The 16,245-nt window shown below is 43.6% G+C and overlaps 1 protein-coding gene across 1 annotated transcript in view; it reads right to left on the bottom strand.

The window, feature by feature from the left end:
• Positions 1-12,898, bottom strand: part of VAX1 (ventral anterior homeobox 1) — a 61,535-nt gene extending 48,637 nt beyond the window's left edge. Inside the window, exons 1-2 of the mRNA XM_040436506.1 lie at positions 12,676-12,898; positions 5,898-6,085 (exon numbers count right to left, since the gene is read on the bottom strand). Of these exons, the coding sequence (XP_040292440.1) occupies positions 5,898-6,085; positions 12,676-12,898 (411 nt within the window). The remainder of the gene's footprint in view (positions 1-5,897; positions 6,086-12,675) is intronic.
• Positions 12,899-16,245: the final 3,347 nt, after the last annotated feature.

The raw sequence follows: 16,245 nt of genomic DNA, 5'->3' as shown, positions 1-16,245 counted from the left end.
GGGGGCATATATCTGGGGCATAACTACTGTGAAAGGGCACATATCTGGGTATAACTACTGTGAGGGGCACATATCTGGCCATAACTAATGTGAGGGGGGCATATATCTGGGCATAACTACTGTGAAGGGGCACATATATGGCATAACTAATGTGAAAGGGCACATATCTGGTCATACCTACTGTGAGGGGGCACATATCTGGCAAAACTACTGTGAGGGGGCACATATCTGGCAAAACTTCACTGGAGGGGGCACATATCTGGGCATAACTACTATGAGGGGGCACATATCTGGCTATAACTACTGTGAGAGGGCACATATCTGGGTATAACTAGTGTGAGAGGGCACATATCTGGCCTTAAACTACTGTGAGAGGGGCACATATCTGGCCAGAACTACTGTGAGAGGGCACATATCTGGCCATAACTATTGTGTGGTGGCACAAAGGGGAATAATTACTATGCAGGGACATTAAGGGGACGGGTTGTGTTGTTTTATTCTCTACGCCATAGCAGATATGTGTGACGTGAAAAGATGCAACAATAAGAGACCAAGAAAACAAACCCAGCAACCTACTGTAAGGGGGCACATATCTGGCCATAACTTCTGTGAGGGGGCACATATCTGACATAACTACTGTGAGGGGGCACATATCTGGCATAACTAACATAAGGGGCACAAATCTGGGCATAACTTCTGTTAGGGGCACATATCTGGCATAACTAACATGAAGGGGCACATATCTGGCATAACTAATGTGAAGGGGCACATATCTGGTGTAACTAACGTGAAGGGGCACATATCTGGGCATAACTACTGTAAGGGGGCACATATATGGCCATAACTACTGTGAGAGGGCACATATCTGGGTATAACTACTGTGCGAGGGCACATATCTGGCCATAACTAATGTGAGGGGGCACATATCTGCGCATAAACTACTGTGAGAGGGGCACATATCTAGGTATAACTACTGTGAGAGGGGGCACATATCTGGCCAGAACTATTGTGAGTGGGCACATATCTAGGCATAACTACTGTGAGGGGCACATATCTGGGTATAACTACTGTGAGGGGGCATATATCTGGCCAGAACTACTGTGAGGGGGCACATATCTGGCCATAACTATTGTGAGGGGGCACATATCTGGCCATAACTACTGTGAGGGGGCCACATATCTGGCATAACTACTGTGAGGGGGCACATATCTGGCATAACTAACGTAAGGGGCACATATCTGGGCATACCTCCTGTGAGGGACCACATATCTGGCATAACTACTGTAAGAGGGCACATATCTGGCCATAACTACTGTGAGGGGGCACATATCTGGCCATAACTACTGTGAGGGGGCACATATCTGGCCATAACTACTGTAAGGGGGCACATATCTGGCATAACTACTGTGAGGGGGCACATATCTGGCATAACTAACCTGAAGGGGAACATATCCGGCATAACTAATGTGAAGGGGCACATATCTGGCATAACTAACGTGAAGGGGCACATATCTCGGCATAACTACTGTGAGAGGGCACATATCTGGCCATAACTAATGTGAGGGGGGCACATATCTGGGTATAACTACTGTGAAAGGGCCCATATCTGGGTATAACTACTGTGAGGGGGCACATATCTGGCCATAACTAATGTGAGGGGGGCATATATCTGGGCATAACTACTGTGAAGGGGCACATATATGGCATAACTAATGTGAAAGGGCACATATCTGGTCATAACTAATGTGAGGGGGCACATATCTGGGTAAAACTACTGTGAGAGGGCACATATCTGGATATAACTTCTGTGAGGGGGCACATATCTGGGTATAACTACTGTGAGAGGGCACATATCTGGATATAACTTCTGTGAGAGGGCACATATCTGGGTATAAACTACTGTGAGAGGGCACATATCTGGATATAACTTCTGTGAGAGGGCACATATCTGGGTATAACTACTGTGAGAGGGCACATATCTGGATATAACTTCTGTGAGGGGGCACATATCTGGGTATAACTACTGTGAGAGGGCACATATCTGGATATAACTTCTGTGAGGGGGCACATATCTGGCCATAACTATTGTGAGGGGCACAAAAGGGGAATACTTACTATGCAGGGACATTAAGGGACTGGGTGTGTTGTTTTATACTCTACGCCATGGCAGATATGTCTGACGTGAAAAGATGCAACAATAAGAGACCAAGAAAACAACAACCCAAGTTTTTTTCACTGGGGGGTGGGGGGGGGGGGGGTAAAGAATCGCCGCAAATAGAAAACACCAAGATATCCAACCAACCTCATTCTGAGCGAAGCCTACTACATCATATATACAACGGCAAACAAAACCTTCCTCAGAAAGAAAAAGCAAGGACACATCTCCACCAAGCTCCTCTAACTCCAAGAGGCTCTCCAGGAGAACTCCTTCTGGGGACCATGAAACCACATGGACAAGAGCAGTAAGAACACCAACCTCCACCTCCAAAATGGCAACATCTCCAGTACTTCAAGAACCTTTACAAAGACAACAAAAAGGAGGACCTAAGCCCAGAACAAAAGGAGATCGCGAAAAAAATGAAGGATATGGAGGAAAAGAATCTAAGATTTCCAAAAATCCACCAATCAAAGTGCAGAAGATAACAGAGAGGATCTCACTGATAAAGATTAAAAATGACAGCGGCCCAGATGGGATCCTTCCAGAAATGATAAAATACAGCCCGGGCCGCAAGGTATCCCGGCCACAATAGACGGGAGACGGGTACGACCCGGCCAACTATGGAGGAATGTGCGTCAGCAGCAACCTGGGGAGACTCTTCAATGGCATCCTAAATAAGAGGGTCCTCAGCTTCCTCGTCCAGCACAGGGTCCTCAGCGAAAGCCAAGCAGACTTCATGCCAAAGCTCCGTACCCCGGCCACATGGACACCCTGCCCAACCTCATCAACAGCCATATCAAAAGTTGTGTACAGTATATCACACTGTATATATATTACAGTCCGGCAGTGGTGTACAGTATATCACACTATATATATATTACAGTCCGGCAGTGGTGTACAGTATATCACACTATATATATATATTACAGTCCGGCAGTGGTGTACAGTATATCACACTGTATATATATATTACAGTCTGGCAGTGGTGTACAGTATATCACACTATATATACATATTACAGTCCGGCAGTGGTGTACAGTATATCACACTATATATATATATATTACAGTCCGGCAGTGGTGTACAGTATATCACACTATATATATATATATATATATATATATATATATATATATATTACAGTCCGGCAGTGGTGTACAGTATATCACACTATATATATATATTACAGTCCGGCAGTGGTGTACAGTATATCACACTATATATATATATATTACAGTCCGGCAGTGGTGTACAGTATATCACACTATATATATATATATTACAGTCCGGCAGTGGTGTACAGTATATCACACTATATATATATATATTACAGTCCGGCAGTGGTGTACAGTATATCACACTATATATATATATCACACTATATATATATATATTACAGTCCGGCAGTGGTGTACAGTATATCACACTATATATATATTACAGTCCGGCAGTGGTGTACAGTATATCACACTATATATATATTACAGTCCGGCAGTGGTGTACAGTATATCACACTATATATATATTACAGTCCGGCAGTGGTGTACAGTATATCACACTATATATATACATATTACAGTCCGGCAGTGGTGTACAGTATATCACACTATATATATATATTACAGTCCGGGCAGTGGTGTACAGTATATCACACTATATATATATATATTACAGTCCGGCAGTGGTGTACAGTATATCACACTATATATATATATATTACAGTCCGGCAGTGGTGTACAGTATATCACACTATATATATATATTACAGTCCGGCAGTGGTGTACAGTATATCACACTATTATATATATATTACAGTCCGGCAGTGGTGTACAGTATATCACACTATATATATATATATATATTACAGTCCGGCAGTGGTGTACAGTATATCACACTATATATATTACAGTCTGGCAGTGGTGTACAGTATATCACACTATATATATTACAGTCCGGCAGTGGTGTACAGTATATCACACTATATATATTACAGTCAGGCAGTGGTGTACAGTATATCACACTATATATATTACAGTCCGGCAGTGGTGTACAGTATATCACACTATATATATATTACAGTCCGGCAGTGGTGTACAGTATATCACACTATATATATATATATTACAGTCCGGCAGTGGTGTACAGTATATCACACTATATATATATATTACAGTCCGGCAGTGGTGTACAGTATATCACACTATATATATATATATATATTACAGTCCGGCAGTGGTGTACAGTATATCACACTATATATATATATATATATATATTACAGTCCGGCAGTGGTGTACAGTATATCACACTGTATATATATATTACAGTCCGGCAGTGGTGTACAGTATATCACACTATATATATATATATATTACAGTCAGGCAGTGGTGTACAGTATATCACACTATATATATATATATATTACAGTCCGGCAGTGGTGTACAGTATATCACACTATATATATATATATTACAGTCAGGCAGTGGTGTACAGTATATCACACTATATATATTACAGTCCGGCAGTGGTGTACAGTATATCACACTATATATATATATATTACAGTCCGGCAGTGGTGTACAGTATATCACACTATATATATATTACAGTCCGGCAGTGGTGTACAGTATATCACACTATATATATTACAGTCCGGCAGTGGTGTACAGTATATCACACTATATATATATATATATTACAGTCCGGCAGTGGTGTACAGTATATCACACTATATATATATATTACAGTCCGGCAGTGGTGTACAGTATATCACACTATATATATATATTACAGTCCGGCAGTGGTGTACAGTATATCACACTATATATATATATATTACAGTCCGGCAGTGGTGTACAGTATATCACACTATATACATATTACAGTCCGGCAGTGGTGTACAGTATATCACACTATATACATATTACAGTCCGGCAGTGGTGTACAGTATATCACACTATATACATATTACAGTCCGGCAGTGGTGTACAGTATATCACACTATATATATATTACAGTCCGGCAGTGGTGTACAGTATATCACACTATATATATATTACAGTCCGGCAGTGGTGTACAGTATATCACACTATATATATATATATATTACAGTCCGGCAGTGGTGTACAGTATATCACACTATATATATATTACAGTCCGGCAGTGGTGTACAGTATATCACACTATATATATATATATATTACAGTCCGGCAGTGGTGTACAGTATATCACACTATATATATATATATATTACAGTCCGGCAGTGGTGTACAGTATATCACACTGTATATATTACAGTCCGGCAGTGGTGTACAGTATATCACACTGTATATATTACAGTCCGGCAGTGGTGAACATTATATCACACTGTATATATATTACAGTCCGGCAGTGGTGAACATTATATCACACTGTATATATATTACAGTCCGGCAGTGGTGTACAGTATATCACACTGTATATATTACAGTCCGGCAGTGGTGAACATTATATCACACTGTATATATATTACAGTCCGGCAGTGGTGTACAGTATATCACACTATATATATTACAGTCAGGCAGTGGTGTACAGTATATCACACTATATATATTACAGTCAGGCAGTGGTGTACAGTATATCACACTATATATATTACAGTCTGGCAGTGGTGTACAGTATATCACACTGTATATAATACTCTCTGGCTGTGATGGATGGTATATTGCACTGTATATAATCTGTACTGGTGTGTACATACCTGGGTCTCGGACAGGTTGAGCTGTCGTGCCAGTTCGGTTCGCTCCCGGCCCACTACATACTGGCACCTCTGGAACTCCATCTCCAGGCGGTAGAGCTGCTCGGCGGTGAACGAGGTCCTGGTCCGCTTGGGTCGGTCCAGGTCCAGGCCTTTGGGTAGAATGATCTCTCGGATGGAACCCTTGGCATCTGGAGGACCATATCCAGAGGATCAGCAGTGTCACCCCCTTCTCCCCATGTACCCTTCAGACCCTGCCTTCCATAGTCTTCGGCAGGACCCTCCAATTCTGCTAGAGCTACTCCGCAAACCCCAACCATCTATCACCAGAGGATCCTGCCCACTGTGGCCCAATGCTGGGGGGCCCCGAGGTCCTACACTGCCTCCCTCCAACCCCGAGTCACCGGGCAGAAAAGTCACCATTATCTGACTGTGACATTTATAACATAACACCACACGAGTCCTATGTATATAATACAATATCATGGGGTGTGATATAACAGAACATGTAATAAACACGGGATATAATAAAATGTGATGTGTGTAATATAACAGAACATGTAATAAACACGGGATATAATAAAATGTGATGTGTGTAATATAACAGAACATGTAATAAACACGGGATATAATAAAATGTGATGTGGTGTAATATAACAGAACATGTAATAAGCACAGGATATAATAAAATGTGATGTGTGTAATATAACAGAACATGTAATAAACACGGGATATAATAAAATGTGATGTGGTGTAATATAACAGAACATGTAATAAACACGGGATATAATAAAATGTGATGTGTGTAATATAACAGAACATGTAATAAACACGGGATATAATAAAATGTGATGTGTGTAATATAACAGAACATGTAATAAACACGGGATATAATAAAATGTGATGTGTGTAATATAACAGTACATGTAATAAACACAGGATATAATAAAATGTGATGTGTGTAATATAACAGAACATGTAATAAACACGGGATATAATAAAATGTGATGTGGTGTGATATAACAGAACATGTAATAAGCACAGGATATAATAAAATGTGATGTGTGTAATATAACAGAACATGTAATAAACACGGGATATAATAAAATGTGATGTGTGTAATATAACAGAACATGTAATAAACACGGGATAAAATAAAATGTGATGTGGTGTAATATAACAGAACATGTAATAAACACGGGATATAATAAAATGTGATGTTGTGTAATATAACAGAACATGTAATAAACACGGGATATAATAAAATGTGATGTGTGTAATATAACAGAACATGTAAAAACCACGGAATATAATTGAATGTGATGTGTGTAATATAACAGAACATGTAATAAACACGGGATATAATAAAATGTGATGTGTGTAATATAACAGAACATGTAATAAACACGGGATATAATTTAATGTGATGTGTGTAATATAACAGAACATGTAATAAACACGGGATATAATTGAATGTGATGTTGTGTAATATAACAGAACATGTAATAAACACGGGATATAATAAAATGTGATGTGTGTAATATAACAGAACATGTAATAAACACGGGATATAATAAAATGTGATGTGTGTAATATAACAGAACATGTAATAAACACGGGATATAATTTAATGTGATGTGTGTAATATAACAGAACATGTAATAAACACGGGATATAATTGAATGTGATGTTGTGTAATATAACAGAACATGTAATAAACACGGGATATAATAAAATGTGATGTGTGTAATATAACAGAACATGTAATAAACACGGGATATAATAAAATGTGATGTGTGTAATATAACAGTACATGTAATAAACACGGGATATAATAAAATGTGATGTGTGTAATATAACAGAACATGTAATAAACACGGATATAATAAAATGTGATGTGTGTAATATAACAGAACATGTAATAAACACGGGATATAATAAATGTGATGTGGTGTAATATAACAGAACATGTAATAAACACGGGATATAATAAAATGTGATGTGTGTAATATAACAGAACATGTAATAAACACGGGATATAATAAAATGTGATGTGGTGTGATATAACAGAACATGTAATAAGCACAGGATATAATAAAATGTGATGTGTGTAATATAACAGAACATGTAATAAACACGGGATATAATAAAATGTGATGTGTGTAATATAACAGAACATGTAATAAACACGGGATATAATAAATGTGATGTGTGTAATATAACAGAACATGTAATAAACACGGGATATAATAAAATGTGATGTGGTGTAATATAACAGAACATGTAATAAACACGGGATATAATAAAATGTGATGTGTGTAATATAACAGAACATGTAATAAACATGGGATATAATAAAATGTGATGTGGTGTAATATAACAGAACATGTAATAAACACGGGATATAATAAAATGTGATGTGTGTAATATAACAGAACATGTAATAAACATGGGATATAATAAAATGTGATGTGTGTAATATAACAGAACATGTAATAAACACGGGATATAATTTAATGTGATGTGTGTAATATAACAGAACATGTAATAAACACGGGATATAATTTAATGTGATGTGTGTAATATAACAGAACATGTAATAAACACGGGATATAATTTAATGTGATGTGTGTAATATAACAGAACATGTTATAAACATGGGATATAATAAAATGTGATGTTGTGTAATATAACAGAACATGTAATAAACACGGGATATAATAAAATGTGATGTGGTGTAATATAACAGAACATGTAATAAACACGGGAAATAATTGAATGTGATGTTGTGTAATATAACAGAACATGTAATAAACACGGGATATAATAAAATGTGATGTGTGTAATATAACAGATCATGTAATAAACACGGGATATAATAAAATGTGATGTGGTGTAATATAACAGAACATGTAATAAACACGGGATATAATAAAATGTGATGGGTATTAGAACAGTCCTGGAGCAGATTGGGTTTTGCCGCTTGTTGCTTTTATAACTATTTGAGGTAATTACATTTTTATATTAATCATTGTTTTATTATTATTAGTAGTAGTAGTATTAGAGTATTATATACCACATGCAATGATCTTATTTGTCTTATGATTTTAATTCCTTTTTGTCGCTTTTTATTACTGGTGATTATTCTTGTATTTTGCCTTTCTGCTCAGATGATGATGATATAATAGTATATTAGTAAGAGAAAGCAGAATGGCAAAAAATGACCATAAATACATAGAAGAACCAACAGGTGCAATCGGCGGGGGTGATCTGCCGGAGCAATCTCGGCAAAGGGTGATTTGCCGGAGCAATCTCGGCAAAGGGTGATCTGCGGAGCAATCTCGGCAAAGGGTGATCTGCCAGAGCAATCTCGGCAAAGGGTGGTCTGCCGGAGCAATCTCGGCAAAGGGTGGTCTGCCGGAGCAATCTCGGCAAAGGGTGATCTGCTGGAGCAATCTTGGCAAAGGGTGGTCTGCTGGAGCAATCTTGGCAAAGGGTGGTCTGCTGGAGCAATCTTGGCAAAGGGTGGTCTGCCGGAGCAATCTCGGCAAAGGGTGATCTGCCGGAGCAATCTCGGCAAAGGGTGATCTGCGGAGCAATCTCGGCAAAGGGTGATCTGCTGGAGCAATCTCGGCAAAGGGTGATCTGCCGGAGCAATCTCGGCAAAGGGTGGTCTGCCGGAGCAATCTCGGCAAAGGGTGGTCTGCTGGAGCAATCTTGGCAAAGGGTGGTCTGCTGGAGCAATCTTGGCAAAGGGTGGTCTGCTGGAGCAATCTTGGCAAAGGGTGGTCTGCCGGAGCAATCTCGGCAAAGGGTGATCTGCCGGAGCAATCTCGGCAAAGGGTGATCTGCCGGAGCAATCTCGGCAAAGGGTGATCTGCCGGAGCAATCTCGGCAAAGGGTGGTCTGCTGGAGTAATCGGCAGGGGTGATCTGCAGTTGTGATGAGTTGGTTTTCGGCAGTGATTCCTTGTATAATGATTGTAACTTCATTGATTTGTGGTTAATTATCAGCTGGAGAGAAGCGCAGTCAGAAGGGGATGTGATGGGCGCAGCGGGTGTAGCTGAAAGGTGAACCTGGGTGCTCAGGAGCTGGACAGTGTCAGTGTACAAGGTTAAGGATATAGAGGTAAGTGCACAGGGGTGAAGTTATAGAGGTAAGTGCACAGGGGTGAAGTTATAGAGGTAAGTGCACAGGGGTGAAGTTATAGAGGTAAGTGCACAGGGGTGAAGTTATAGAGGTAAGTGCACAGGGGTGAAGTTATAGAGGTAAGTGCACAGGGGTGAAGTTATAGAGGTAAGTGCACAGGGGTGAAGTTATAGAGGTAAGTGCACAGGGGTGAAGTTATAGAGGTAAGTGCACAGGGGTGAAGTTATAGAGGTAAGTGCACAGGGGTGAAGTTATAGAGGTAAGTGCACAGGGGTGAAGTTATAGAGGTAAGTGCACAGGGGTGAAGTTATAGAGGTAAGTGCACAGGGGTGAAGTTATAGAGGTAAGTGCACAGGAGTGAAGTTATAGAGGTAAGTGCACAGGGGTGAAGTTATAGAGGTAAGTGTACAGGGGTGAAGTTATAGAGGTAAGTGCACAGGGGTGAAGTTAGAGGTAAGTGCACAGGGGTGAAGTTATAGAGGTAAGAGCACAGGGGTGAGTGCACAGGGGTGAGGTTATAGAGGTAAGTACACAGGGGTGAATGCACAGGGGTGAAGTTATAGAGGTAAGTGCACAGGGGTGAGGTTATAGAGGTAAATGGATATATATGGGTGTTTAGAGGTAAGTGTAGGGGGAGTGCACAGGAGTATGGAGTGTGTAGTGGTGTATGCAGGTGAATATGTCCATGTGACTGTATGGGGGTAGGTGCTGGGGTGCAGGTCAGTATGTAGTAAACCTGGCAGGGCAGCTGTATAGCGGTACGGTGACTATACTATCACATGTCTATATACAGGGAGCAGGTAGTTTATAGGGGGTATATAGGTGGGAGTATACAGTGACAGGGGCAGGTAATGGCGAGTGTATGGAGTGGATAGGGTAAGTATGTTGAGGGTATTTGGGGGTTTGTAGACAATGGGACAGACATGGTAGGTCATGGAGGTAGAATTATATATGAAATATAGATATGTATAATAAGGAGGATGTATGTATATATGGGTGGATCTAAAGGGTGAGTGTATGAAGGCATGTATATATAGTGATAGGTATACAGAGGTATGTAATGTAGGGGCGGTATACAGAGGTGAGTGTATGAAGGCATGTATATATAGTGATAGGTATACAGAGGTATGTAATGTAGGGGCGGTATACAGAGGTATGTAATGTAGGGGCGGTATACAGAGGTGAGTGTATGAAGGCATGTATATATAGTGATAGGTATACAGAGGTATGTAATGTAGGGGCGGTATACAGAGGTGAGTGTATGAAGGCATGTATATATAGTGATAGGTATACAGAGGTATGTAATGTAGGGGCGGTATACAGAGGTGAGTGTATGAAGGCATGTATATATAGTGATAGGTATACAGAGGTATGTAATGTAGGGGCGGTATACAGAGGTGAGTGTATGAAGGCATGTATATATATAGTGATAGGTATACAGAGGTATGTAATGTAGGGGCGGTATGCAGAGGTGAGTGTATGAAGGCATGTATATATAGTGATAGGCATACAGAGGTATGTAATGTAGGGGCGGTATACAGAGGTGAGTGTATGAAGGCATGTATATATAGTGATAGGTATACAGAGGTATGTAATGTAGGGGCGGTATACAGAGGTGAGTGTATGAAGGCATGTATATATAGTGATAGGTATACAGAGGTATGTAATGTAGGGGCGGTATACAGAGGTGAGTGTATGAAGGCATATATATATAGTGATAGGTATACAGACGTATGTAATGTAGGGGCGGTATACAGAGGTGAGTGTATGAAGGCATGTATATATAGTGATAGGTATACAGAGGTATGTAATGTAGGGGCGGTATACAGAGGTGAGTGTATGAAGGCATGTATATATAGTGATAGGTATACAGAGGTATGTAATGTAGGGGCGGTATACAGAGGTGAGTGTATGAAGGCATGTATATATAGTGATAGGTATACAGAGGTGTGTAATGTAGGGGCGGTATACAGAGGTGAGTGCATGAAGGCATGTATATATAGTGATAGGTATACAGAGGTGTGTAATGTAGGGGCGGTATACAGAGGTGAGTGTATGAAGGCATGTATATATATAGTGATATGTATACAGAGGTATGTAATGTAGGGGCGGTATACAGAGGTGAGTGTATGAAGGCATGTATATATATAGTGATAGGTATACAGAGGTATGTAATGTAGGGGCGGTATACAGAAGTGAGTGTATGAAGGCATGTATATATATAGTGATAGGTATACAGAGGTATGTAATGTAGGGGCGGTATACAGAAGTGAGTGTATGAAGGCATGTATATATAGTGATAGGTATACAGAGGTATGTAATGTAGGGGCGGTATGCAGAGGTGAGTGTATGAAGGCATGTATATATATAGTGATAGGTATACAGAGGTATGTAATGTAGGGGCGGTATACAGAGGTGAGTGCATGAAGGCATGTATATATATATAGTGATAGGTATACAGAGGTATGTAATGTAGGGGCGGTATACAGAGGTGAGTGTATAGTGCTAGGTATAAAGGGTTATGCAGGTATGTATACATACAGGCTAGGTGTATACGGTATACATATGTGTATGAAGCTGTTATCCCATGATATGTATAGGGTTGGGTAGACGTGGGGTCCATGCAGGTTACCTCGCACCAGGATCCTCCGGCAGTAGTCCGGGTCTGTGCTCTTGCTCTTGGAGCAGGGCTCGGAGGCTCCCGCGCTCAGGGGGTAGGTGCCCTGTGCCTGTTGCTCCTTCAGGTTAGGGATGCCCGGCTGGGGGTCCCTGGGGTCCTTGCCCTCCTTGTGCCCGAGCTTTGAGCTGCGGGTGTTCTCCTCCCTCAGGTCCATGCTGCGCACCTTCTCAAACATCGATCACTGATCCGGCGCTAATCCAGGACTGAGCACAGACTGCGCTGAGTGCAGGGAGGCTCCAGCCTCCACTATAAGCGCTCCGCCGATGTCAAGTGGCCCCAATCAATGGCAAGAGATGATGAGGGGCCCAAATCACTGACAGGAGACCATGAAGGGCCACAGTCACTGGCAAGAGAGTTGAGGGCACTAATGACAAGGGGAGGGGTGAGAAAAGGGAGAGACCCCAATTACTGAAGAAAAGAGATTAGAAGACCCCAATCACTGAGGTGGGGGGGATGAGTCCCCATGGAGAACGGAGGAGACCCTTATCTTTTAACATGATGGGCCCCAGTGACTGTGGTGAGACGATGAGGGACCGGTGCTCTCGGGCGAGTGCTCGTGCAGATTGTCAGCCCCCGTGCCCAGTATTTATCCCTGCCCTCCAGTCCTCTGATGACACCAAATTGCACTCATTTGTTGGAATGTGCAGCCGCTGACGGAGCCTGTGGGAGAGGGTCCCGGGGATCTGGAGGGTCCATCCAGGCGCTCAGTCCTCAGGGGAGCAGCAGAAAGTTTCTCCGGGCAGAAGCCGCCTATTGTCCTGGTCCCACAGTAATCCAATCAACCATTGATTAGACCACAATGAGTGAAATCAATGTCCTTGTGGAGGGGGAGGCAGCCCCCCGTCACCTTCTCAGGACCCCTCCTCGCAGACCTGCTCATTCAGCGCCTTCATGAGAAGTGGTAATTATCTGATGGGGCCGGTATTAACCCTCTGGCCGGCCGGGGAGGGTGTGTGCCAAAGGGGAGACCAACTCCACCAGGCTGAATGTGGAGCCAAGATCTGGGCGGAGAGTCGGCTCTTACCAGGGGCCCGCTATTAACCCCTGGAGGGCCACGCACCTGTAGCTTGCTTCCCCTCACCTGGAAGGGCAGAGATCAAACTGACATGATTGTTACGTGACAATCTCCAGGGTCGAAGAATCCCATCGGCAGAAGCGCAGAGCGAGGCCCCAGAATTGGCGGGATCGGCTCCAAATGTTACAATTATAGAATTATTGTATAAAGGAGGAAAAGTTTCCATTTAACCCGAGCTGAGCAGTTCTGAGAGATCATGTTACATGACTATTATACAGTCCGGGACTCCTCACCACACACCGTCAGCCATATTCAGTGCATTCCACCCACTTATCCCAATGAATGGTCGGTGACTTCACACCCTGGACGCAGGCAGCTCGTAGAAACCCCTCTGATGACAACAGCAGCAGTGGCTGGGAAACATGTCTGTGGTGTGGGTGATGTCAGCAATGGGAAGTGATGTCATCAGTGTGGATGATAGCAGCGGTGCAGGTGGAGGAAATGATGATGTCAGCAGTAGGGAGTGATGTCAGGGGAGAGGGTGATGTCAGCAGCAGGGAGTGATGTCAGGGGAGAGGGGGATGTCAGCAGCAGGGAGTGATGTCAGGGGAGAGTGTGATGTCAGCAGCAGGGAGTGATGTCAGGGGAGAGTGTGATGTCAGCGGCAGGGAGTGATATCAGGGGTGAGGGTGATGTCAGCAGCAGGGAGTGATGTCAGGGGTGAGGGTGATATCAGCAGCAGGGAGTGATGTCAGGGGTGAGGATGATGTCAGCAGCAGGGAGTGATATCAGGGGAGAGGGTGATATCAGCAGCAGGGAGTGATGTCAGCAGCAGGGAGTAATGTCAACAGCAGAAGTGATGTCAGGGGTGAGGATGATGTCAGCAGCAGGGAGTGATGTCAGGAGTGAGAGTGATGTGAACGGCAGGAAGTGATGTCAGGGGTGAGAGTGATTTGAACGGCAGGAAGTGATGTCAGGAGTGAGAGTGATGTCAGCAGCAGGGAGTGATGTCAGGGGTGAGGGTGATGTCAGCAGCAGGGAGTGATGTCAGGGGTGAGAATGATGTCAGCAGCAGGGAGTGATGTCAGGGGTGAGGGTGATGTCAGCAGCAGGGAGTGATGTCAGGGGTGAGGGTGATGTCAACGGCATGGAGTAATGTCAGGGGTGAGGGTGATGTCAGCAGCAGGGAGTGATGTCAGGGGTGAGGGTGATGTCAGCAGCAGGGAGTGATGTCAGGGGTGAGAATGATGTCAGCAGCATGGAGTGATGTCAGGGGTGAGGGTGATGTCAGCGGCATGGAGTGATGTCAGGAGTGAGAATGATGTCAGCAGCATGGAGTGATGTCAGGGGTGAGGGTGATGTCAGCAGCAGGGAGTGATGTCAGGGGTGAGGGTGATGTCAGCAGCATGGAGTGATGTCAGGGGTGAGGGTGATGTCAGCAGCAGGGAGGGATGTCAGGGGTGAGGGTGATGTCAGCAGCATGGAGGGATGTCAGGGGTGAGAGTGATGTGAACGGCAGGGAGTGATGTCAGGGGTGAGGGTGATTTAAGTGGCAGGGAGGGATGTCAGGGGTGAGGGTGATGTCAGCGGCAGGGAGTGATGTCAGGGGTGAGGATGATGTCAGCGGCATGGAGGGATGTCAGCGGCATGGAGGGATGTCAGGGGTGAGGGTGATGTCATCAGCATGGAGTTATGTCAGGGGTGAGGATGATGTCAGCGGCAGGGAGTGATGTCAGGGGAGAGGGTGAAGTCAGCAGCCAGGAGTAATGTCAGCAGCAGGGAGTGATGTCAGGAGTGAGGGTGATGTGAACAGCAGGGAGTGATGTCAGGGGTGAGGATGATGTCAGCAGCAGGGAGTGATGTCAGCAGCAGGGAGTGATGTCAGGAGTGAGGGTGATGTGAACGGCAGGGAGTGATGTCAGGAGTGAGGGTGATGTGAACGGCAGGGAGTGATGTCAGGGGTGAGGGTGATGTCAGCAGCAGGGAGTGATGTCAGGAGTGAGGGTGATGTCAGCAGCAGGGAGTGATGTCAGGGGAGAGGGTGATGTGAGCAGCAGGGAGTGATGTCAGGAGTGAGGGTGATGTGAACTGCAGGGAGGGATGTCAGGGGTGAGGGGGATGTCAGCGGCATGGAGGGATGTCAGGGGTGAGGGTGATGTCATCAGCATGGAGTGATGTCAGGGGTGAAGATAATGTCAGCGGCAGGGAGTGATGTCAGGAGTGAGGGTGATGTGAACAGCAGGGAGTGATGTCAGGGGTGAGGATGATGTCAGCAGCAGGGAGTGATGTCAGGGGTGAGGGTGATGTCAGCAGCAGGGAGGGATGTCAGGGGTGAGGGTGATGTCAGCGGCATGGAGTAATGTCAGGGGTGAGGGTGATGTCAGCAGCAGGGAGTGATGTCAGGGGTGAGGGTGATGTCAGCAGCAGGGAGTGATGTCAGGGGTGAGAATGATGTCAGCAGCATGGAGTGATGTCAGGGGTGAGGGTGATGTCAGCGGCATGGAGTA

This window comes from Bufo bufo, chromosome 6 (assembly GCF_905171765.1).
Source record: "Bufo bufo chromosome 6, aBufBuf1.1, whole genome shotgun sequence".
Classification (NCBI taxonomy): Eukaryota; Metazoa; Chordata; class Amphibia; order Anura; family Bufonidae; genus Bufo; species Bufo bufo.
This window is presented reverse-complemented; position numbering and strand designations above follow the sequence as displayed.